General features: G+C 34.0%; 1 protein-coding gene across 6 annotated transcripts in view; it reads left to right on the top strand.

The window, feature by feature from the left end:
• The window catches only part of LOC106466931, a 166,652-nt gene that overhangs the window by 12,363 nt on the left and 129,593 nt on the right, over window positions 1–24,696 (top strand). For 4 of the 6 annotated variants that reach the window (XM_022395025.1, XM_013927249.2, XM_022395027.1 and 1 more), the window contains 4 exons: window positions 3,275–3,409; window positions 11,773–11,824; window positions 12,937–13,004; window positions 21,942–22,228. In XM_022395025.1, the coding sequence (XP_022250733.1) occupies window positions 12,938–13,004; window positions 21,942–22,228 (354 nt within the window). In that variant the 5' untranslated portion in view covers window positions 3,275–3,409; window positions 11,773–11,824; window position 12,937. Of the gene's footprint in view, window positions 1–3,274; window positions 3,410–11,772; window positions 11,825–12,936; window positions 13,005–21,941; window positions 22,229–24,696 lie in introns of those variants that run through there. The other 2 variants (XM_022395028.1, XM_022395029.1) reach the window with 2 other exon arrangements.

A 24,696-nucleotide genomic window follows, 5' to 3' on the forward strand; every position in this document is an offset into this window, starting at 1 on the left:
TAGAAAAATGTTTTTTAACGTTTTTAAAACTTTTTCCTTCATTTTAGTGCTGATCCTGCCATATATGATTGGTATTAAAACCTTTTTCTAGCCTATTTTCTTTATAAAACAGCATTTGTGTGTGTTAAATATCAGTTGTAAAACTTTTAGCCAATCCTAGTCGAAGGTGTCAATTTCAGTACCATGTTATTGTGTATTTCTTGATTGACAAATCATAGGATGATAAGCATAGCACGTGACAAAATTTTGTTCTCTGGATTTTACAATATGAATGTGTGTGGTGTTTATTGTAGTAACTGCCATTTTATGTAGAGGTTATATTTAGTAGTGGTCAATAGTACTTTTTTATGAGCCTTAGAAAATCTGCTTCTGGAAAAAAGTGCATGGGATGTATGTGACTTTTATTATTTTTATATAGTAGCTTAAATCATTCTATGTCGTATATCTATTTATATTAATCATTATATTGAAAAATTAACTCAAAATGGATATATTTTTAGAAAAGAAGCTTATCCATGAATGTTAGGGTTAAGATCTATCGAGTGGTGAGTGCATGGTCTTTATCTGAATTAGGCTTAACTCTTTTAACTGAAAGAGTTTGTGATTTTTATATTATTTTGCATTTAAATTAGCAGTTTTAAGTTCAATAATATAATGTAATTTATATTTTAGTTCATAATAAAAATATGATTCAGTATTTAGAATGAAAACCTTATGTGATTTGTATGCACTACTAGTACCACGTAAGAATTTTATATTTTTTCTTCTTTCTATCTTTACTTTGTAGTAAGACCCACACTTCTTTTGTTGTTGCTTTATGATTATATCAGTCTAACTGATATATAAAAAGCTTATTCTGATATTTTGCAAAGGGTTTAAAACTCAGTGTACAAATGACAACAATAAAACCCATATGTTGGTTGTGAAACAGACTAAACACATTCATCTCAGTAAGACAGGGGAAGCTGGGACATTCTCACAGTTAAGGTGTCAATATACTGAAGAGCTTAAGTTTCAAATTCCAATATACACCTTGCCTATAATGAGAGGAATGTGACCAGGACTAATCTTTTAAGTAATTTTCTTTGTAATTTAGGGTGTCTGTATCGTTTGGTAATCTCTTGTAACAGGATGTATCATGTAACTAGCGTCAGGCAGTGTTATTCAAACCACCTGTACTGTAAGCTGTTACATACATTCAGTAGTAGTGGCAATTAGTTATGTCTGTATGATGAAACAACATACGAGGATATGTGTTGAAATAAACTGGTTTGAAAGTTCAAAGAAATAATATTCAAGTATTGAAAAGCTTTTTTACTATCATATATATATATACAGTAACATTCAAATATGCCTGAACTGCACTGAACGAGAGTGACCCCAACAAGCGTAATAGTTTACAGCAAATGTACGAAGTGCACGCGGCTAACCACATGTTTTTTTTCGCACAATAAACAAAAGTACAGTTGCAATGAAACATAAACTTGAAATAAAGATACATTTATGAAACAAAATTGAAATGTTTTTTTATGTACATGTATAAACATGAAATCCTAGTTAAAAATTAAATGTAATTGTATATTACTTGAAACCATAAGGAGAGTTTGTGATTATTAAAACATGAAAAATAGACAAAATGTGAATTTTATGGATTATAAAAAGTTTGAGATTTTAAAATAATGAATTAAAACATAAAAAGTAAAAAGTTCAAAACTGGAACAAATATAAATATTGTAATCATATCTTATAAATACAATTTCCAAATGTAATTTTCCAAGATATTAAAGATCATAATGCAAAAAAACAAAATTTATCAAAAAGTAACAAGCTTTAGGTTTCTTAAACTATGTGCATTTATGAAAGTTCTTATGAAGTTTCAAACAATTTCATCCATTAGTTTTATTGTTGAAACAAAATATAGCAAGACCTGCATTGGCTATACAGAAAGCAAGTAGCTGGTAGTGGTGAGGTTAAACAGATGTAGGTTTGGGATGATTACCCGGAAGTATAGTACAGGCTATCTCCTACAATAAGAACTGAACTGTTTCTGATGGTTATACCAGCCAGATAGGTTTTGAGTTCTTTTTTGAATACTGGTCTGGGAAAATTCATCCCTGCAACTACTACTTCTGGTAACTGTTTAACATAAGTATTTCTCATATACTGTATGGCATAACTTACTTACTTAGCCCTACTACACATACATGCTCACCTGACCTTCTGAGACATGCAGGCTGGTTAAGCATTCATTCCATTCCACACTCCTGTGCAACACTTTGGCACCATTCAGGAGGTTCATTTAACCATATTGTATACTTTATCAACTCTCTTGAGCAAAAAGTGTTCAATGGATAAAATAATTGTGGTCTCCCACCAGATGATGCTACCCCCACCTCCTCCAGTGGGTATCACGTTTCATAACTTATCCCTTTCTGTAGCTGTATATTCAGAAAGGAGCTCATCTTTTTAATTTGTCCATCTACATCAGTTCCTCCACCATCTCAATATGGGATTCTAGTTCCCAGTTCTGTGAAGAGGTGAATAGTATTTCTGAAGTTAACATTTTCCTTACCTGAAAACCAGAAAATATGTTTAAGGTAGATACTAACCTCTCCATTGAATCACCCATCTTTCCTTCCCACTTCTGCTGGTTCTCTTTTTATTCCTTTTCAAGAATGAGATTGTAGTCATACACATTATGCTCAAGGAGATTACTGAGAATGGAGGATGTGTTGTCCTTCTATTGATGGGAGGCTATAGTCTAATGATGATTAGTGCAGTGAATGTTAATACTTGTAGTGATAGAAGTTTTGTACAAGTCTTAGCACACGTGTGTAAATATTTTTAGCAATGGCCTTCAGTTCTGTGGAGACATGAGTATCTATATGAAATACATTTTCAGGTAGCCCAACTTTGAAAACATTTACTTTATTCAAATAGCCTGCAAAAGCCTTTATTTTGACATGTTGGACCTTTATTTTGAAAAATTCATGTGTTCTGTACCACACAAAATTTAAATTTTGGCAGAAGGACATACATATCTATGTGTTGCTCATACTCATGCAACATCTCTTTGTAGTTTGATAGCCTTATGTTTTTATTTTAATATTATTCATTGCTTTTAAAGACTTGAAATAAAGTATTTTTAAAGTTATTTTCAGCCATCTATGGACATTATTTTTAAAGTTATTTTCAGCCATCTATGGACATGACTCATCTGCCTCATCACGTAATCTGTCCAACAAGAGAAAATAAAAACATGTTTTATATATAGGTGTGTGGTGGTGGTGTGGAAAGCAACCTAACAGAAGCAATTACCAAAATATTTGAATTGAGGGCCACTCCAGGGTACAGTTCAGACTAAGTACTGGAAGTTTACCATGATTTCTCCTAAAATTGCCAAATATAGGTAAGTGACATCAAAATTTATATTTATCATAAATAATAATAACAATTAAGACATTAGAATAAAAACTTGTATGTATAGGAAACTATAGATAGATTGCTTCCTGCGTGAAACGTAACAAAACATTGATAAAATGACTTTTTAGGGATTTGAAAGAAACATGAGATACTTTTCCATCCATAGAAGATTTCTAAGAAGCTTTTCAGAAATTTGGCATTTAATTAATAATTCTCAGCAAAGTTTTCAACAGGAGTTATTTACTAGTGTATTTATTTATTTTTATGTTCTCCATCTTTCAAGGTAAATGCATCTTGGTTGAAATTCTATATGTTGACTTTTTGGAAGCATTGTATGGTGTTCCACAGGAGTTTATTTAGTGAGTTGGATGTACAGGATTGGTACAATTGGATAGACAACTTGGGTAGTGGAAAAAGTCAGAGACTTAAGATAAATGGACATTTTGTTCAGAAATATTAATACTAGTTTGTTTCCTTAGGGGTCTGTTTTAATACTTTTTTCATATGTGCTTTAAACTAGAATATTTTTTGTACAGTAATATTAGTAAATTTTCTGATGATATTAAACTGCTGGAAAGAACCTGTTCTGTTCCCTCTTCTAAAGGACCTTGACAATTTTAGTGTGATGAATTTTGATATTAATAAGTGTAAAGTTATGCACTATGAGTATTGAATCTTGGGACATTTCCTTGTGTGGAAGATCATAGTTATCATAGAAGGACTTGAATTTAATTGCGTAGCTGTAGTTAAAAGAGCACATGTAGTTTTTAGTTGTGGCTATGTTATTTAGTAAGAATGTAAAGATTATTGTAGCCTTGTACAATACTAGTGAGGTCTATCCTGTAGAAACTTTGAGAGGATGCTTTAGATTTTTAATCTGGTTTTCTCAGGAGTGCAAGATTATTAGGGAGGGAAGTAGATACAGGAGTTCAAAATTGTTAGAGGTTTGGATAGTCTTCCAAAGGGTTATCAAAACACTGTAAATAAAAACTTTAAGCACATACTTGCTCGTTGACAAACCTTTTTTTGGTTAGATTTATAAACTTGTGATGTAATTTATTTGATACTGTGATCTACATAGTTTACTTTGTTTTAGATTTTTGTTGGATATTTATATGGATATGAAATTGGATTTAAAAACAAAACAAAAAAACGTATTTGTAACCTCAGTAGGCCAAATGGCCTTCTGTCTCCTTGCTTTTTACATTCTTGTATGTAATTCCATATAAATTATGCACTTAAGTAATCATGAGGCACACTGAATTATAGGCTCAGTCGAAGGTATTTGTTTATTACAGCTGGTAGTTTTTTACATTTCTGAAAGATTACATGCAGGTGTTTCCTCTCTAATTATTACATATGAAGAGTTTCTAACCAAGTATGATGAGCTTCTTCAAAATGTTAAGTATAGAAATATTTTTTTCATATTAAATTTTGAGCAGGGTGCAGTTAGTGAGTTTGAACAATTAACAGTGGTTCAATTTGTGAGATAGGTTTAAAGGCAGGAGAGAGCCTGCCATTCATTTTAGAATTAAGAGTATTTGATTGCTATTAGCATGATAGTTTAAATGGTTTAAAGATATTTTGTAGAGTCTCTGAGAATAAAATAATTTTATTTTCTAAGAAATTAGCTATTAGCTTATAAATGACGTGATATTTTAGAGATTAGGGAAGTTCACAAATTGTTTTTTTTCTTCTTGAAATATATTGTGGCCATAAAATCAAAACTAGTAAGGGACTGTTTTAAAGTCACACCTGGTTTATGTATGATATGGTATTGCAGAGACTGAAAAAATGCAAAGCCAGTTTTGAAAGAAAAGAAAGATGTTACCTGGTCAGATCATTAAATCACTACTGATATGTACAGATATTAGTTATGCTCTAAATACAAGAAGACTAATTTTTTTTAGGGAAATGTTGACAGGATAAGACAATGTTTGTATGCCTTAGGCTCAGAAAATTTGTTTATAGAAAAATGCTGTCTCACTTGGTGTGTCAAGGATCATATTAGAGAACATCATATTTTAGACCTTATTCATAGTATTGTGAATATGGATAGAAATGTTGAGCAAAGGCTTTTGACAACTGGTGATCTAAACATCATTATTTTAATATTTTATTAAACTTTGTACACTTACTAGAAGTCATGTTCCCCATTTTAGGGAAAACAATTTTTCAAAAATAGCAAAGGTGGTCAGGAAGTTAGTTCAAATAGAAACATTTTTTTAATGAAGGGAAACATTTATTGTAACATTATAGGATTGGCATATTTTCATTTGAAGCATTGTGGAAAGTTTTTAATCAATTTATTATAAGAATATCCACTGGTTAGAAAGAGTGCAGACAAACTCTCAGAAAGCTAAGAACTAATTAAAATATAGTAAGTTGGAAGGATACCATTTGATCCATAATTATTAGTATTACGCACCAAAATAACCAACTAACACATTTACATGTAGCCCTTCAAATGACTTAAGAAATTTTAGGCACTGCATTTGGAAAAAGATTAAAGTGTTTGACTTTTCTTTGAAGCATTGAAGAATTAAATTTGATGTGATTCACGTGCTCAAATTTGTTAACAGTTTTGATAGCCTTTATATGGGTAATGTGTTTGAATAACAAAAGTTAAAGACAACAAGACATCTAGTCTGCCCCATCCACTAAACTAAACTTAAAAACAACTTAAAACTTGCTCTCTGTTATTCAAATAACTATCATGCCTTCCCTGAAACTCCCTTAAATGTACTGTTTCCATTATGGCTGAAAGGAACCCATTCTAAAGGCCAACTTCCCAGTTAGAAAAATAAAACTGTCTTAACTGAAGATGATTCATATCTGGTCAAAATTTATGTGTGTGTGTCCCCTAGTCCTACTATTCTCACTATTAAACGTAAAAAAAAAAAACAACAAGATAATGCATTGACAAATTGAATAAAACCTCACCAGACTTATTGTTTGTTATAATAAAAGCATTTTAAGTTGATGCTGGTTTTCTAGTCTGAGACTAGTAAACATAATGTACCACTAGTACTAGTTGAATTGGCTAGTACAGTTTTTGAAAACACATAGCTTCTTCACCTGTGTGCTGTATTAGCCATGTACTATTGTTAAGTTTTCCTCTCTACATATGCTTCACTTCAATTACCTGTTTCAACTTAGATGATGCAACTTGTAGTTTTGTCATATTTCACAGTCAGCTGTATTTTTACAGTACAGTACCACATATGATAAGTTCAGAAACAACACTTACTCGTAGTTTAAAGAGGGCCCATAGGGACATTGCTATCATTTAATAAAATAATATCTTCATTTTAAAGGTTCTGTTAATTTGATCTTTTCAGAATTGTATCATTTTTAAAACATCTAAGAGAAGTGAAGTCATCACATGACATGTTATGTAGTGTTATACTGATCATGTCACAATTGGAAATCACTGATTGTCAATTAATATGGCTCACAGTTGGCCCGATTCTGGTTATGTACAGTAAAGTTGATGAAGTCATTGTGTATTCTTGTTGACAGTTTAATCTTAACAATTGTAACAACTACAGAGAATTTACTTTGAAGCTTCAATAAATTTGAAATGGTTGAAGTTATCAATAAATGTGCCATGCAAAAAAATCACAATCTCTTTTCCATTTTTTATTTCAATGAGTGAAAAATAAAAATTGGGACTGACCTTGTGGCTAGTACATGGTCGATACATAACGTTATGTAACCATTGTGAGAGACAAACAAATTATTGAGGTTCATTGCCTAAATTCATCATTCACTTTAGTAATAAGTTCAAAGACTTTTGCTATCACTCGACACATTTTAAGCTAAACCACTTTTTAAACCAAAGGAAGTATTCCAACCAAAGGTCAAATAAAGTGACAGCATTTGAAAGTTTTTGTTCATAAAGAGAGGATTCTTCAAATCAGTTGTTGAAAGATTTTTTTTAATTGGCCTTATTAAAAAATGCTCCTAATTGTATCTTTATTGCATATATAATAATCAACTTTTCAACCTTAAAAAAAAAGAACAAAAAAATGACAGCTTTATCTGCATTATAATGAAGACCCACTGGTTGAATTATTTAAACTTTATCACCTCCCAGCTTGACACACATGCTTTCATCAAATGTGTTTCAAGTCTCAGTACTTACACCATGCCACTTTTGACAAATTTGCTAAAATCACTCCTCTGTTAGTTACAGGTGCAACTGACAGTTGATTATGACAATAGTTGGGCCTTTGTGATTCTTGTTTTTCAACCATTTTTTGTGATTCTTTTTTTTTCAACCATTTGCTTCCTACTTGAAGAACCCAGAATATCTAGTTTTACTCATTCAGAAGAAAACCAACCAATCTGCAATCACATTTGTCAAGCCACAACTAACTTTATGGTAACTTCTTGGAACTATGTGTATTCATAAATAAAGGGACTGTCAAATGATGAAATGGAATGTTCCATAGTTGTCCAATAGGTTGTTTATTATGTAAATATTTGTACTTTTACCACTTTCAACTTATAGTGACATCTCTGATAGTGATGTACAATTCAAACAAACGACAAATGTTCCTATTAGAAAATAATGGGACTTTCCAAATTTCCAATTGCTCTGTTGTAGTGTGCTCTTCAGCGACCTCCCCAAACAACAACCTAATACAATGCAGTACTAATGGGGAGCCACGTGGTGTATTATCCTGAGAATTTTGCAGGAAGTTTCTTCACATATTTCTGGTAAGCACACAGTGTGTATTAGCTCTGTGCATAGGGGTGCTGCTATCAACCATTTGCTAATCCATGGTCCGTAAAAAAATGGTGTTACTTCAGGGAGGGGAGGCATTTTTAAAAACTTTTCTTTCGTTCAGTGTATCAACTTCCGTAAGTAATCGAGAAAGAGACAGAGATTGTTTTAACTTATGATATTTTATTCTTTGGTGAATAATGTTTGGTGTTGAAAGAATAAGGAAAAAATAGAGGATTTTGATTGCAAGCATATTTACAAATCAGAAGTTTGTTGTTGTGAATAAAGTGATCTGAGTATTGTTAGTTTTAATTTATCAGTAATTAATTTTCCATGATCAGGAAATTTGAAAAATTCTACTGCTACAGATTGTCACCTGATTATGCAATAATAGGCCTGATTCTGATAGCCAAATCTATTATTGGTAAAACATTGATGTTATGAAGTGTATTTACATATACATATTTACATCGACAGCAGTTTTTCAATCTTGCAAGACTGAGGGCTCGCACTAACACTATGTAATCTGCATAAGAGAATTTCTGTTTGCTGATGATGCAGCATTTGTATCTAATTCCATAGATGGGCTGCAGACCATTCTAGATCATTATGCTTCTTAAAAGACAACTGTGCTGGGCTGATGTTGTGTTGCATATACCAGGACATAGACTTCCAAAGTGGTTGAGAGGTTGACCAAAGCTGCATTACAAAGATGTAATATAGCATCACCCTAGCTATCAATCGTGCAGAATGGTACAAATCCATCAAGGATGGTTCAGAGGTTGTACACCAAAAATGGGTGGAGGTCTCACAGGATTGTAAAGCATAGAGACACGCCTTGACTACAGTTCCTTGTACAGTACAGTGCGACATTCATGAAAAGAAATGTGCCAACAATTTTGGCCATTGATCACACAAGTACTGGAAGCACGGCCGACAATCCAAGCATTGATAGATTATTGTTAATTCAGTTCTTCCCCTTCTGCTGTCCTTCTTTGTTCTTATTTTTCCAAGGATGTTACTGCACACTTATTGGTGGAGGATTGTTCCATGATGATTTGCATTGCAATCAGTTAATTCCAGGTGAGTAGGACACTTTTCTCTTTCCATCACACCAGTCTCTCCACTTGTTCAATGTGGGATTCTAGCTACTTATGCAAGCAGAGGTAAGATACGATATTGGAAGTTATAATTTTCCTATACTTAAAATGTATTTCTGATAGGTACTTACCTCCTGTCACACATTTCACCCCCCCCCCCATTGAAAACCGGTAGTTTTAGTGATAGTTTGGTGGAATTGAATAGAGAGAGTCACATGTGTCAAAAGAGAATGTCACACTCTTATTGGTGGAGGGTTTTTGCATGATGATTTGCATGCAAGATTCATTAGAATCTGTCAATTCTAGATGTGTGAGAGCTTCAAGGCTTGTGGCATGATTAAAAAAATTTTTGGCATATAGAAGGTAGCACTTGAGGAGAACAGCTTTTATGTGAGAAGAGGTAAGTATCTATCGAAAATACATTTTTAGTATAGGAAAATTATAACTGTGGTGTACCAGGATTTTCAGAAACTATTTGACAGGATGATGCATAAAAGGCTTGTTAAAAATGACTATAGGTGCGGGGGATGAGTTTTGTCATTAGATATAAAAGTGGATGTATGGAAGAATGCAGGGTTTTATAAATGGAGTTCAGTCAAACTGAATTAATGCTACCATGGGGTATCTCAGAGCTCATTATTATGATCTTTGCTCATTTTTATTTGCTGCTGCTTGACAAAAGGATTTAGATCATTTGATGTAGTTGATCAAGTAAATGACAGATGGCCATTAATTATAATAAATACAAGGTAATGCATGTAGGTTATCATAACTTGAATTACAAGTACAATTGTGCTGGGAATAACATTAATTACGTTATGGAAGAAAAGGATCATGGTAATCTGGTTGATCAGTCTCATGTCAATTGTATGGCCAGTGGCAGTCATATAGGGTGTTCAGGCTATGCAGTGCACAGGAGCCCTGAGCTCTAGGGGGCCCACCAAGCCCTAATCCAATTAACTTTAGAAGATCTGCTAACAAATAGTGGCAAACTGAAAACAGCAAAGTTTCAGAAAGACTGTAATGTCAGCAACTGGTGATTATTGAGAGCAAAGTTTCAGAAAGACTAATGTCAGCAACTGGTGATTATTGAGAGCAAAGTTTCAGAAAGACTAATGTCAGCAACTGGTGATTATTGAGAGCAAAGTTTCAGAAAGACTAATGTCAGCAACTGGTGATTATTGAGAGCAAAGTTTCAGAAAGACTGTAATGGCAACAACTGGTGATTATTGTTCTACCAGTCATCCTTTGAACAAGGTGTGGGTCTGTCCTGGGTCCATAACCAGTTTTCTTGTGGGATTATCTCTTTGTCCCATTTTAGTTAATTTTTAAATATTTTGTGATGATTTGATATTTACTGTATATGACTAATTTATTTTTATTTTAAGATTAAGATTACCATAATGTATTTACATTTATTAGTAATGTATTTAGAATTTAATTACAATTGCTTTATGATGCAATGTATTTTCTATATTACAAATAGGGAAAGAGTAATTTATTTAGTATTGAAATGCATTTGAAATAATTTCTGACCATCTTTTAATCTTTGCTTTATTGAAGTGTTTCTTTTGTATATGTGCATGTATGATAAATACAGTTAGTAAGTTATGTAATTTATCCCACACAAGTGCCCACAATTAAGTATGGCCACAGCTGGGTAGGACAAATAGGATTTATTTGTAGGTTTTATCTACAAAAATATTAGATACAAGTCAAAGGAGACTATAATTTCATGATATAGGTCACTGGTTAAGTCAAATTTTGAGTATTGTGTTCAGTCTTGTGCTTTTTATCCTAGGAAGGACATTGAATTGTTGGAAAGGGTTCAGAGGATGAGGGCAACTAGGATGAAATATGGGATTGAAAGGTTGTCAAATGAGAACAGGTCAAGATACTTGAAATTGTTTTCTCTTGAAAAAAAAAGAATTAAAAGGGATCTGCTTGGGTTGTTAAGGAAATTAATAGTGTTGATGCATCGTCTTTTTTTTCACACTTAATGGTTTTGACAGAGGTAAGAGGTCACCTTCAGCTAAGTCAGTTTTATTTTTCTAACAGGGTAGTTGGCCTGAAATGTGTGTAAGGTGTATGTTGAATGCATAATTCTATATGTAGAATGCTAAACTGTAAAACTTCGAACTGAGCTTTACAAAATGTGAAGTATACATTGAATGCCTTGAGTCCTATACATTTGATGCTTGCTTGAACTGACCTTTATAGAATGCAAGGTGTGTTTTCAATGCCTAGAGTCCAGTATGTATGTGCATTCATTTTCAGCTCAATAAAGTTGTATGGCTGAAATGTTCTTAGCATTTGTAGTCTCAAGTAAATTCAATTTCAGAATATTATTAATCGGATAGCTTGAGTCACTTGAGTCATAATTGGGTTAATCTACTCAAAATCAATCTCAATGTGAGTTTTGAAAGTGGTTTTGTAATGATTTATTCAAGTGTAGCAGTGCTTTAAGTTAGTTAGAATATAAATAAATTGCATAGTTTTGTGCTCTTTAATCCCCAGGTAAACAACAAAGCCTAGAACAATCAAGATTACATGCCAAAGTTTGTACCAAGTATGTTCTGTTTTTACTTTATATTTAATAATTTTCTATTATATTGCAGAATAATATCCTAAACATTGATCTGGTTACTTATTATTTCTAAGTTTTCTTAAATTTTGGTAAGAACTTATCTAGAACAAAGTAGAATTTTTATCTCTCATTTAAAATGATGATATTCAGTTTAAGAGTATAACTTGATCTTAAGTGGTTTTATGAACTGTACATTAGGTAATCGGAATTAAGGGCTGTATTTTGTATTTTAAACTTAGTTTTTTTCTGATGGGTCAGTAAAAATATTGTTAATTGATTCTTTTTATTTTTCAAAAACCACAGAACTATAAGGGTAATAGAGTTAAATCAGTGGTATTAAAACTGAAAAGGTTACTCGATTGTGAAAAGACTAATTTCAAATAGAACTAGATTGCTTGTCATCACTGCTGTATCTGTTATATCCCAGCTGGCCTGATAAGCCTTATTATTGTCTGAAACGCTTTATCAGTACCAGATATAGCAGATCTAGTGTGGTTAACATATTTTTATACATTTTCCTTTACTTTCACTCATAAGTTTCTGAGAGTTACTAATGTAGTCTTATTCTGTTTTTCTGTGGTTGCTTGACCTGCTCTGCAAACAATAAGATTAACTTGCTGGCTTAACAGGTCTTCTGAATGACAAGTAAAGTTAATCCAAGTAAAAAATTAAAAATTGATGTTAAATAAATAATATTGTGTGAATAATCCTTACTGTAATTTTGATTTGTAGATGACTTAAATGAAATTGATAAAAATGTAGTTCACACCATAAAAGTTGTTGTTCGTGCTGTTTGATAATATAACTAGCATCTCAATCACTACTATATCTGTTTTAATGAGCCCTTGTATTGTATGAAAGGCCTCAGTCATCACGGGATAAACCAGATATAGTGTGTTTGACATATTGTTATATTATACATTCATTTTTACTTTCACTCTTGTTCTTAGAAATGTTATATATGTAGTTCACTTTCATGCTCATATGGCTTGTTATTTGAGTGCTAGACTGTTCAGTTTTCTGCTCACTGTAAACTTATCTAAACTTCAGGTTTTTATATGTATTACATTAGTAGTGTTATGCATCTGTTGTAGTATGGATGCCAGCCTGACAGTCCCCCTTTCTCCAGTGGCGAAAAATTCATTTGGAGAAAATGAATCAGGTAGTTTTTGTTTATTTTGGTTAATTTTCATTTCAAAAATAATTTTTTTTTATCTAAGCTTCTTGAAACATTGTTGTCACTCTTCTTCTTGCAAAATTACTAGAGTGTATTGTTTTTGATAAATGAAAACCTAAATTAACCTAAAACTCTAGAAACAATTTTATTTTGGCTTTTTATTTCATTGTGATGGCTTAGTTATGGTTTATAGTCCCTGATAAAGCAGATGAACTATTTATCAAAAATAATTCTTAACTGTTTATTTACCAACTCACAATATACTTGTTCAAGTACTAGAATTTTTGTAATTATCAAGATTAATTTGTAGTTGTAAAATAAATAAGAAATTTATACTATAAAGATAACCTGATGAAAGAGCTAACATGTGGCATAAATATTGCTGGAATAAAAAAATTTAAACCAAAACTTGAACTATTTCTAATTCCTTGTTCAATATTTCAAATAAGGTACATTACTTCTACTCACATAAATAGCTATTCTCGTTCAGTGCTGCCCTCTATATGCAAAACATTTTAAAAAAATCAGGCTACAAACCTTTTATCACCTATCAGTTGGAATTGACTGATTCTAATGCATCTCTCATGCAAATCATCATGCTACACCCCTCCACCAATAAGAGTGCGACATACTCTTCTGATGCATGTGACTCCCTCTGTTCAACTCTACTGAACTATCACTTCTCGTTTGGCAGTACTCATGTGCAAACATTTTTTCTTTTGGTGCTTTTCACGTGATTCACATTCATGACTTTAATCGTTTAATTTTTGAAGTAAGATTTCTTCATTGATTTTTTTTCTTTACGTTGAAGAAGTCTAACGTAGTTTCCCAGTCTTTATTTTTGTTTCTCACACACATATTTTTTACATCAAACACTTTTGTTTGATATATATTTCTACAATAAATTCTGAGGTTCATGCTACCACTTCGGGTATCATACCTCTTACTAGCACTATTTCACAGGCTGCAGGTGGGGGAGACTCGTAGTTGGATTTACATTTGATTATCTACCGTGATATTAATTGTTATATGGGTCAACCTCCTCCTCCTGAGCAAGCTGGCTGATGAAGATTTTGATAGCCTTTTTCCACCACTGGAATTTGTCAGGTATCTGATGTTTTATCCATTTCCTCGCTTTCCTATAATCCCCATCCTTTGTTGCATGATAGTTCTTCCTCTCTATATTTTGTTTTCATACCCTTCCCAGATATTAAGGTTCATGCTGAACTATTTGCTTCAAAATTGGTTGAGAGTGCCAGCATGCCTCACCCTCCACAGGCTACGGATCAGTTTGCATTAGCTTATCATCAGGCTGATTGTCTGTTTCTCAATTCTCAACAGTTGTGGTCAATTTTACCTGTGTGTGGGGGCAGTTCCTGATTTTCCTGTGCATTTAACCCATACCCAGTTTTCATTCCTTCATTTTACCCTTACTTCCCTTCTATGGTATTTATCTGCTATCCATCTCCTTTCCAAGGTGACTGACTGTGACCCTGAGGGTTTTTCGAGGGAAAGCTTCTTCCTCATTACCTCTATGTTTGTTTGTTTGTTGTCTTTGGCTCTTGCTTTACACATGTAGTTTCTCTGTTGGGATCTTTTGAGATGTGTCATTGTTCCAGGTTCATTTGCCACCTCTTTTTTACCTTAGGAATTTACATATAGCCCCTTATCTCCGGTGGTATGTTTTTGATCATTTACCTGAAACTTTGGAATTGTGTGTGGAGTCTATGTGCCAACACTCTACCCTTTCTTCTTTGATAGCATATTTGTTGCAGTCAGAGCCAAGATAGGCCCCTATTCCTGTTTCCCATCCTATTCCTTCTCAGCCCTTACCTGCTCCTCCTTCCAGGGATTTCTCATCTTGTTGTTTTATTTGATGTAGGTGGGCTCATCACCAACACTACTGGTGACTACCCACTAGGTTCCAGTCCGGTGGGAGCTCGATTTGTATGAAATTGTTCCCCTTTGGCAATCTTTCACCACAGATCCCTGGATTCTTTGGGTTTTATCAGAGGGACTTGTCCTACAATTTCTTTCTCCCTTACTTTGTTTTAGGTACCTGTTTCCTTCCCCATGCCTTGGGATTCTATCATCAGCCAGCATCTGTCAAGAGGTGGTACAAGACCTTCTGTCTCAACAGGCCATCGAACCTTTTCATCATCTTTCTCCAGGCTTTTATTCCAGGCTGTTGTTGTCCTCAAGAAAACTGGAGACTGGCAGTCTGTAATAGATATGTCCTGCTTCAATCAGTTTCTGAATCTGCCCCATTTAACCATGGAGTCATTTCTCACCCTTAGGTGGGCTTTTTATCCAGGTTTATGGATGACCAAAATGGACATTGCAAATGCTTATTTGCATATCCCGATATCTTGTCAGTTGTGACCCTATCTTTGTTTTGTTCACCATGGGATGGCTTATCAGTTTCACGCACTGCCCTTCAGGCCTACTTCTGCCTCGTATGTTTTTTGTCTGGTGGTCAGAGCATTCACTCGTCACTTACATGTTCTCAGGTTGCACTTTCATCATTATATGGATGACTGGCTACTGTTAATTCATTCTGAACAGGAGTTCACTCGTCACACTCATCAGCTGCTCCTGGAGGTGGCTCGAGTGGGCTGCTTAATCAAGTTGGAGAAGTCATTCCTGTGACCTACCCAATATTTTGACCACTTGTGTATGTTTTTCGACACCCAACTCATTCGGGCCCAACCTTCTCCTCTTTGACTTCATTTGATAAAGCTTTCAGTTCTCCATGCTCTTACTGCTCCATCTATTACAGCTTGTTTGGTTCTTTCACTTTTGGGGATGTGGTCTTTCATGGCAGCTCTTTATCCCCTTAGGTTGGGCTCATATGTGGGCTCTTCACGACCAGTAGAATCTTGTGAGGGATCCTTTGATGGCTTTTATTACCCTTCCTCCTACCCTTGTTGACGACCTGCATTGGTGGTTGTACAAGACTCGCATGTTGGCGGGCGTCACGCTTCCTCCTTGTTGTCCAGATTTACACCTTTTCACAGATGTAGTCCTTCTTGGATGGGGGTGTGGGTTGATCAACAGGAAGCTTAGGGGTATTGGTCTGTGGCCTCATCATATCAACATCCTGGAGCTTCTTGCTGTATGTTGTGGTTTGGTTAATTTTCTCCATCTGGTCAGAAATCATCTGGTAATGATCCATTCTGATAATTCTACAGTGGTTATCAGAAATCATCTGGTAATGATCCATTCTGACAATTTACAGTGGTTACTGATCTCATTCATAAGAGCAGCACCTGTTCTTGATCCTTCTCTATTAATATGTTTGATCTTTTTTTTCTTCCATACTCTAGATATTCATATCATTGCGTGTCATGTTCCAGGTGCTTTCAATCTTGTTGAAAATCAGCTTTCCCATCCAGACAAAGTCTATCCAACAGAGTGGTCTCTCAATCCTCTTGTTTTCTATTCCCCCTTCCTCCATGGAAGATTAACAGTGTAACTGGAACGTTTTCCACCATTAGTCTCTGGGTTGAGGGTTTTCCCCTGCTTAACCCACTGTTCCTGATATTATGGATTTCCTCTCTTGGCTTTTCAGTTGGGGGTCTTCTGTTTCCACGATCTTGGGTTATTGGGCAGCCTTGTCCTACACCTTTCATTTTACCAGATACTGTACGGTGTTTACCTTTTCTATGCTTTCCCTGTTGATGCATTCCTTCTGGATTCATTGTCTGCAATGGCAGGCTACCCTTCCAGATTGAGATGTTCATGTGGTCCTTCACTGCCTCACTTTTGTCTCCATTCGAACCACTCTTCATGTGCTCCTTGTTTCACCTTTCCCCTAAGACTTATTTCCTTCTCTTAGCTAGTGGACATCAGAGGTCTGATTTATTTACCATTGATGTTTCACGGACTCTTTATCATTCTACATATCTTCTCCTTTAGCCAAATCATTATTTTGCTCCCCAAAGCTTTGGTGGCTCATGAGGGTAACTCCTCCTTTTCTCCAATTTCCCTTCCTTCCAATTCCAACCTTTATCCTCAGCCCAATCCAGATAGACTTCTATGTCCTGTACGTGCTTTTCACTGTTATATTTCCTGCATGGCTTCCTTCCATGGTGCCTGTTCCCGCCTCTTTATTCCTTAGCAGCCATCCTCTAATCGTGATTTTTCGTTTACCACCCTCACCAATTGGATTTGGCTTTTAATTTGATTGGCTTATTCCTTTCTATCGTCTTCCTCTCATACTTTGTTCCGGGTGTCTTCTCATTGGCATTTCATCATCGTTGTTTATTGGAGGAAATTCTTCAATTGGGCATGTGGACTACCCCTAATACGTTTGTCTTTCACTATTTGCATAGGATTGTGGTTTCTTCCTCTTCTGGCTATCATTTTTCCACCTGTTGCCATTCTTCAGATTTCATTGAGATTTTGATTGGGTAAGTTATTTTTTATTATTCTTTACTTTCTTTTCAGGGGCCTTTTTTCCCCTTTTTATTATTACTCATTGTTTGGGTCCTGCTCTGAGGCCATGTTGACTTACATATTATAATGCAATGCACACTGCAGCAGTGGAGTGTTCCACAAGATTGATTCTAGGTTTATCCTTGTGATAGAATGGCTTCATAAGTTTGCTCGTCCCAGACCAAACTCACCCAAAGACTACATGGGTAAAACAGAAGGAGATAGCTGCCCATCCCTTCCATGCCTTGTATTAAATAAATTGGTATGATCTGCTTTAAAAAATAGGGTTTCATGGTCACCCATTGCACTGTTTCGGGTGTTGACATTCCTCCGGACTCTCCACCACGTTTCCCCCCGTTTCTTTTAGTGGAGTGTGATAGTTCTTGCTACTTTCCAGTTTCAAGCCACTTGGGTGGTGGATTATGGAGGTATCCTCCTGAATGGGTTAATGAAGTACAAACAAAATATAGAAATGATTATAAAACCTTTCAGTTGAGTGTAGGGTAGTAGTGTTCTGCTGGTGTAGATGATGTGATATCTTCCAATATGAAACCAAAAGAAATGGGAGTGAGCCATAAAAAAATTGCAGTTCACCTCTTCGATTGGGATCCCTCATTCTACCCCTATGTAGATGTTGGTTCCTAGTAGCTGGGTTTTGGATTTAGAGTTGAACCAATCAACATAAGTCCTCACACATGTATTACAGATGTCTATATTCCTCTCTCATTTACACTCATGTTACTCCTTCAGTGTTGTGGTCATGGTTAAGGTACTTGAAGATTATTATGGTTCTTCCCCACCCACTATCTGTTGATGCACAGGATGCTACTGTGCTTTGGGCAGTTCCAGTCAATTTCAGTTTTGTGGGAGATGATTTGCATTATGCAGACATCTTTTCTATACTGGATATCGGGTTCCCATATCGATCTATCAATTTCTTATATTAATATGTGCCTCGTTCATGAATTGGCGGTGTTCTAGATTCCCTCCAGTCTCATGGAGATGGCTGAGTTTTGGATTGTAGTTGACTTGACATCGGTGTGATCCTCTTTCCTACCCCCACATGGATGTCAGTATCTGAGTTTTGGATTACAGGTGACTTAACAATGGTATGATCCTCATTCTACCCCCTTTTTGGATGTCAGTTCCCAGCAGCATGTATTTTGGGTGTAGTTTACTTGCCATTGCACGGCCCATTGTGCCCTAACCACTCTACACCTAGGGCACAACCTAAAATTTTATGTTTTCTGGGATAGAGTTTCATAACTATTGTATGGTTTGAATCACTATCCAGTCTAAGTTCTCTCCCACTTTGATGTGCCCTTCTGTGTGTGGGATTGTAGCTATTTATGAGTGGAGGTAATGTACCGTATTGGAATTTATAATATTCCTATACTGAAAATGTATTTCCAATAGATACTTACCTCCTTTCACATTTCCCACCCTTCTTCCCCACTGAAGACAAGACCAGTGCTTTCATCTTCTGCCAAAACTTGAAGTGATAGTTTGGTATAATTTAATAGAGGGAGTCACATGCATCAAGAGAGTATGCTGCACTGTTATTGGTGGAGGGTTGTTGCATGGTAATTTGCATGAGAGATGCATTGGAATCATTCAATTCCAATTGAGGGGAGATAAAACGCTTGTGGCATGTGTAAAAAAACTTTTTTTGTCATATAAAGAGTAGCACTGAATCAGAATAGCTATTTATGTGAAAAGAGGTAAGTACCTATTAGAATTGCATTTGCAGTATAGAAAAATTATAACTTTTGTACTTGGTATAGTTTGAATCCTACTTTGCATGTTGTTATACATTGCATAGTAACAGTTACTGGATGTTTTTCATAATTAATTTTTCCTTAATTTTTATAATTGACATATATATACACATACAATTCATCCATACACACTTGTTCATGAACTTTCTCCAAACTTTAAGTGTAGTGTAATGTCAGGAATGGACAGATAAATATTTTGATCAAGTTAAATCAAACCTGTTCAGTAAAAAAATCAGTAGATACAAACAATTAAAGTTCTTTCAATATTTTCTTAAATTTAATAGGAAATACTACATAGTATTATTCAATCAATGCAAAACTTACTTCTAACGATCAGAAGTGAATGATACATATATTAATATAATTATGCATTTTCCCTTTATTTTCAGCTCTTTCAGATAATTTATGCCTTCACGTTTGGTTCTGTGAAGGTGTTAATAAAACTACCTGTTTTTTTTCAAGCCATATTAATTTGCTGTGTCCACACAAGAAACTCAACTTTAATCATTTAATTTTGGGTATTTTTTTTTACACTGAGCTTTGGTTGATTTATGCTTTTGATAAATTCTTTGCTTTTAATTAGATACAAAGGGCGAGTATTTTAAAATCTCAATAGCAAGGTCAGTTATTTTGGGCTTCTCTCAGTGTTGATTGCAAAATATGTATGGAATATCAAAAAATATTTTTGTACTCAAATGCTTCATATAAGGTAATAGACATACCTTAAGCTATTTTGTTAAAAAAAAAATATAATGAGTTTTCTTTGAGAAAATAAAGTAGTTAAATACTAAGATTGGAAAGTACATTTTAATTCAGTTAAAAGATATTATTCAAATCATGTAGCCTTACCTCTGAAATACTGATAGCTTTTCCTTGTTGAGCTGATCATGCTTTCAACATCCATGTCATTCAAAGTGTTTAGTGACCTTTATGCAATGTAGAGCATTTGTCAGCTTACTCAGAATCTTCTATTCTTCTTTCTTCCATACGACTTACTGAGTATGTGTTAGGAGAACCTACATAAACTCTGTCTTCCCTCTGTAATTAAGATTTTCTTTCTGCATCTGTTTCTACCAATAAGAGAAATTCTGCATCTTCTTTGGCTGGTGTCCTTGGTGGGTTTCACATTCATTTTCAGGATGCTCACCCTTTTCTTGTGATGGTACAAAAACCAAACTATATTTTACTCAGATTTTTTTACATTCATTGCTGAAAAACAGGATTTTTAGTGAAGTATGAAGAAGCTTCTGCATGTCAGTAAATTTTTTCTAATCAAGTATACAACCAAATTAACTTTATCGATCCGGGTACCCTTTACTACACACGACACAAGGTTTTAGTGTCTTACATTCAAAATTTTGTTAAATTACTTTTTGTTTATTTTATACCAATTAGAATAACATAAAATCTTAGCTAATAATCCAAATTTTAATAATATATAAGTTTTAAGTCCTTAATTCTACAAGGCAATATTCAAAGAAATCCTGAATTACCACTAGTGTGACCCACGTGACACATTTTTTCTTAGCATGTTATCATCCCTATTTTATCCACCACCCCTAGAAAAAGTAGGAAAATAAACGTAAAATACTCTAGCTACCAGAATTAAGGAGCATGCACAAAACAACCCTTCCAACACCAGTGGAATTTACAACCATCTAAGCAAAAACTCTAATGAGAAACATAACTGAACACTTCAAAATAATAGACTCAAAGAAAGACAAATGAACACTAAGGAAAAAGGAAGTGTTCTTAATTCAGAACTTAAAACCAAAGCTGAACAACCAACTAGCAATGCCATTGCATCTCAAACTGTGATAAACTTATCATACCTGAAATGGGCAAAGAGTGAAAACAAATATCCACATCTATTTCAAGTGCAGCTTTTCTTACCTGTAGACTTTACTGACATAGTTTCTGTTACCATGTCATTCTTATGTTGTCTTGACACCTGCCCATGAAACTGTTACAAGGTATTTGTCACCACCACCAATTGTTTTTCTTATGTTTTTTCTCCTGCACTTGTCTCCCAATTCATGAGAATCATGCCAGCAGAAGCTTATCATTTAGTTTTGGTAATTATTTGTTTTGAGACAATCAGCAAGTAATGTTTGTTTTTCTTCCTTCCTTGTCTCCTTTATCTTCTTCTCCCCACCCATCTTCCCACAACTAGATAACTTTGCTTTTCCATCTCAGCTGAGTTATGAATTATAGTGGGAAAGGGTAAATTGGTGGATGCTCTACATTGCATGAAGGACTTTCAGAACTTTGAGTCATATAGTTGTTGACAGCACAAAAGCAAGTCGACTAGGAAAGGTTATCAGTATTTAAGAGGTAAGTACCTGTTTGAAATTCATTTTAATCCTAAAAGAAGGTAAAATTTAGTTAGTTGGAGACTAACATCAGTTTTTGTAGTTAATGCTGTTTACTGTAGTTACTGTTGTACATGATTATTAAAGCTGACAGTCTGTTGAACTAAAGCTGTAAGGGTAAAATGTCAGTAGAGATGTTTGTTTGGCTAGTGCTGGGTTAAACTGTAATATGTGGAAATTAGTAAAGTTAGATTTTTGAGGAGTGGATGGTTAGGATGCATGTATTTCACAGAAGCTACTTTAGTGACAATCTCACCAGTTGTGGCTTATCAAGTAACTCAAGCAATTTGAGTATGTGTTAATTTTCTGTGTTTGTTATGCATTTTTATTATAAGTGAAACTTTGCACAAAGCCTCCAGTTTCTCCCCGGCCTCAGTCTGCCTCTCCCAAACCTCAGCATAGTGATGATGATATCAGACTGGGTGGTCCTTGCCATTCAAGGAAGAGGGGTTCATGTGAGTCTTCAAAGCTTGGAAGTCGCGCTAGATCAGCTTCAGCAGGAAGAAATCCTCAAAAGGACTTGAGAGCTAGGTACTGGGCATTCTTGTTTGATAACCTGAGTCGTGCTGTTGATGAGATCTATCAGACCTGTGAGATGGATGAAAGCATACTGGAAAGCAAGGTGTGAAATATTATTGTATTATATAATTTTCAGAAAGTTCTAGAACTTTATTATAGGTCTGAGTGTTTCTCCCATAACTAAATGAAAACAATTTGAAATTAAGAACATTATACAATTTAGATAAATTATAATTTTGTAATGATTTTTGATGCACTTCTCTTCAGAATTACAATGAACTTTCATGTTGTATTGTTTTGATGAACAGTAATTTAATTTTATCATTTGTTATCCTTTAGCATGTTATGAATGCTTATAATTTTACCAAAAAAGTGGAAAAGACAATGTTTTACAGCATTCCTTGCTTTCATCTTTAAATGTTCAGCTTTTCTTAACTCTCTCAGCACGGACTCGGCCCCAAGGACTGACCTTGTAACCATTTTGTGCTTGTTATTGTTTTTATGCTATACCTTAAATTAGTAAGCATATTTTTACGAAATTTTGGAGATAATCAGTAAACATTACAAGGCTTTTGTACACAAAATATCAGATTACTTTATTAAATATTTGGTTTTTAAATAATGATTTTATAATACCTTTGTCTTTTTGAATGTCTACTATCCAATATGCTAGTTAATCTTAATTTTAAGAGTAGAAATACTTTTATGCATCAGAAAATTTTCAAATTTCACATGCGAAATCTTTATAACCTCCAGATAATTATCAAATGTTTTTTAATTGTTATTTTCACTATCAAGTCTCTGTACGGGTTTGGTCGATTTGATCAACCTAGTAACCACCATACAAAATTAGGAAATAAATATAAATTTTGTTTTTTTTTGTTCCAGAAAAAACACGAATGTTTAGTCTAAATAGCTTAAATCTAATAAGATTATACATTATATATATTTATTATTTTTATTGTACTGACCTTTCAGTTGTACCTGGCTAACATTACAGAAGCTGTAATGATGAGGCGTATGTGCTCTCATGTTACCGTATCCAAGAATATAAAACTGTTCTTTACAAAGTGATCTGTGTTCTAGTGGACCATTATTTTGTAAAATGCAGTCACATATCTGTTATAATGCATTATATGTGCATATACATTATTACTATTTACAAATACGTTCCTAAATTGTAGATAATTTCTTAAAACACAGAACACTAAAGAAAGAAGTATAGCAAACAATTATCTCTTCTAGTTACAAACTTTGTACTCATTTGCTGCTTGCCATAGGTTGCTTAGCCTTATCAAATTTCACACTTTGAGGGTATGAAATAAAATAATTATTTTTACGTTCTATATATACATTTTGAAAAACCAAAATACATAAATTACTATATCAATACCACAGAATTCCACTATAATTTATCAAGCTTAGTAACTAAACTGTATTTGGGTCTAAAAAATATGAAATTTCAAGCTCACTAACGTCTTACCTTACCACTTGGAATCTAGCATGAAAAGAATGAGTTTGCCACACAAATACTTCAAAGAAGCTGAGAAAGCCACTAGGGGAAATTCTATGCTTTTGATTGGTTATATGCAGATCATTGGGCGAAGTACGTGTACATAAGCAAGTATTTTCAAAAATTGAAGAGGCAAGCGGGACCATCCTGATTGATTCAATAAATATATTAATATCACAGAAAATAGAGGAGGTTGTTATTTTATATTCTAGCTTATAAATATCGGTAATTTGAGAATCTAATTCATAAGAAACTATAGAGTTTGAATTGGACATCACATACATCTAATTTGACTCAATGCTGCATTCAACATACCATGTGACATACAAAAATCGATATTTAGTTGTGTTTTTTATATTAAATATTAACTAACATTACTAAAATTAGAATTATAATCTACAATTTGATACCAAATTTATTGACAAACATTCATAAAATAGTAGTAGAATAAAATTTTTAATGAGAGTCAGCAAATTCAATGACACGGCCTTTGACCCGTGACCTGTGTTGATAGGTTTAAAGGGCTCTAACATTTTGTCTTAACTCTAGTTAAAATTTATTCAAAGAAAAGAAAAAACAATTTCCCCTTAATTACAAAAGCCATTTTGTCTTATCGTGAGGGCAGAATCACATTTGTGAATAGAAAAAATTATAGCGAACTTAACTTTTATTGGATTTCAGATTTTATTTTTGTAACTAGTAGCATAACATTCAATTATTTGTCCTAAATTGTTTTATTTAACGAAGTTTGAAGAGAAATTTAATAAAAAAAATCCCAAAATACGTTTGAGCCTATAAATAAGTGCCCTCTAAGAAAAATGTTTTTTAACGTTTTTAAAACTTTTTCCTTCATTTTAGTGCTGATCCTGCCATATATGATTGGTATTGAAACATTTTTCTAGCCTATTTTCTTTATAAAACAGCATCTGTGTGTGTGTTAAATATCAGTTGTAAAACTTTTAGCCAATCCTAGTCGAAGGTGTCAATTTCAGTACCATGTCATTCTGTATTTCTTGTTTGACAAATCATAGGATGATAAGCATAGCACGTGACGAAAC

This window comes from Limulus polyphemus, unplaced genomic scaffold (assembly GCF_000517525.1).
Source record: "Limulus polyphemus unplaced genomic scaffold, Limulus_polyphemus-2.1.2 Scaffold2429, whole genome shotgun sequence".
In the NCBI taxonomy this organism is placed as follows: Eukaryota; Metazoa; Arthropoda; class Merostomata; order Xiphosura; family Limulidae; genus Limulus; species Limulus polyphemus.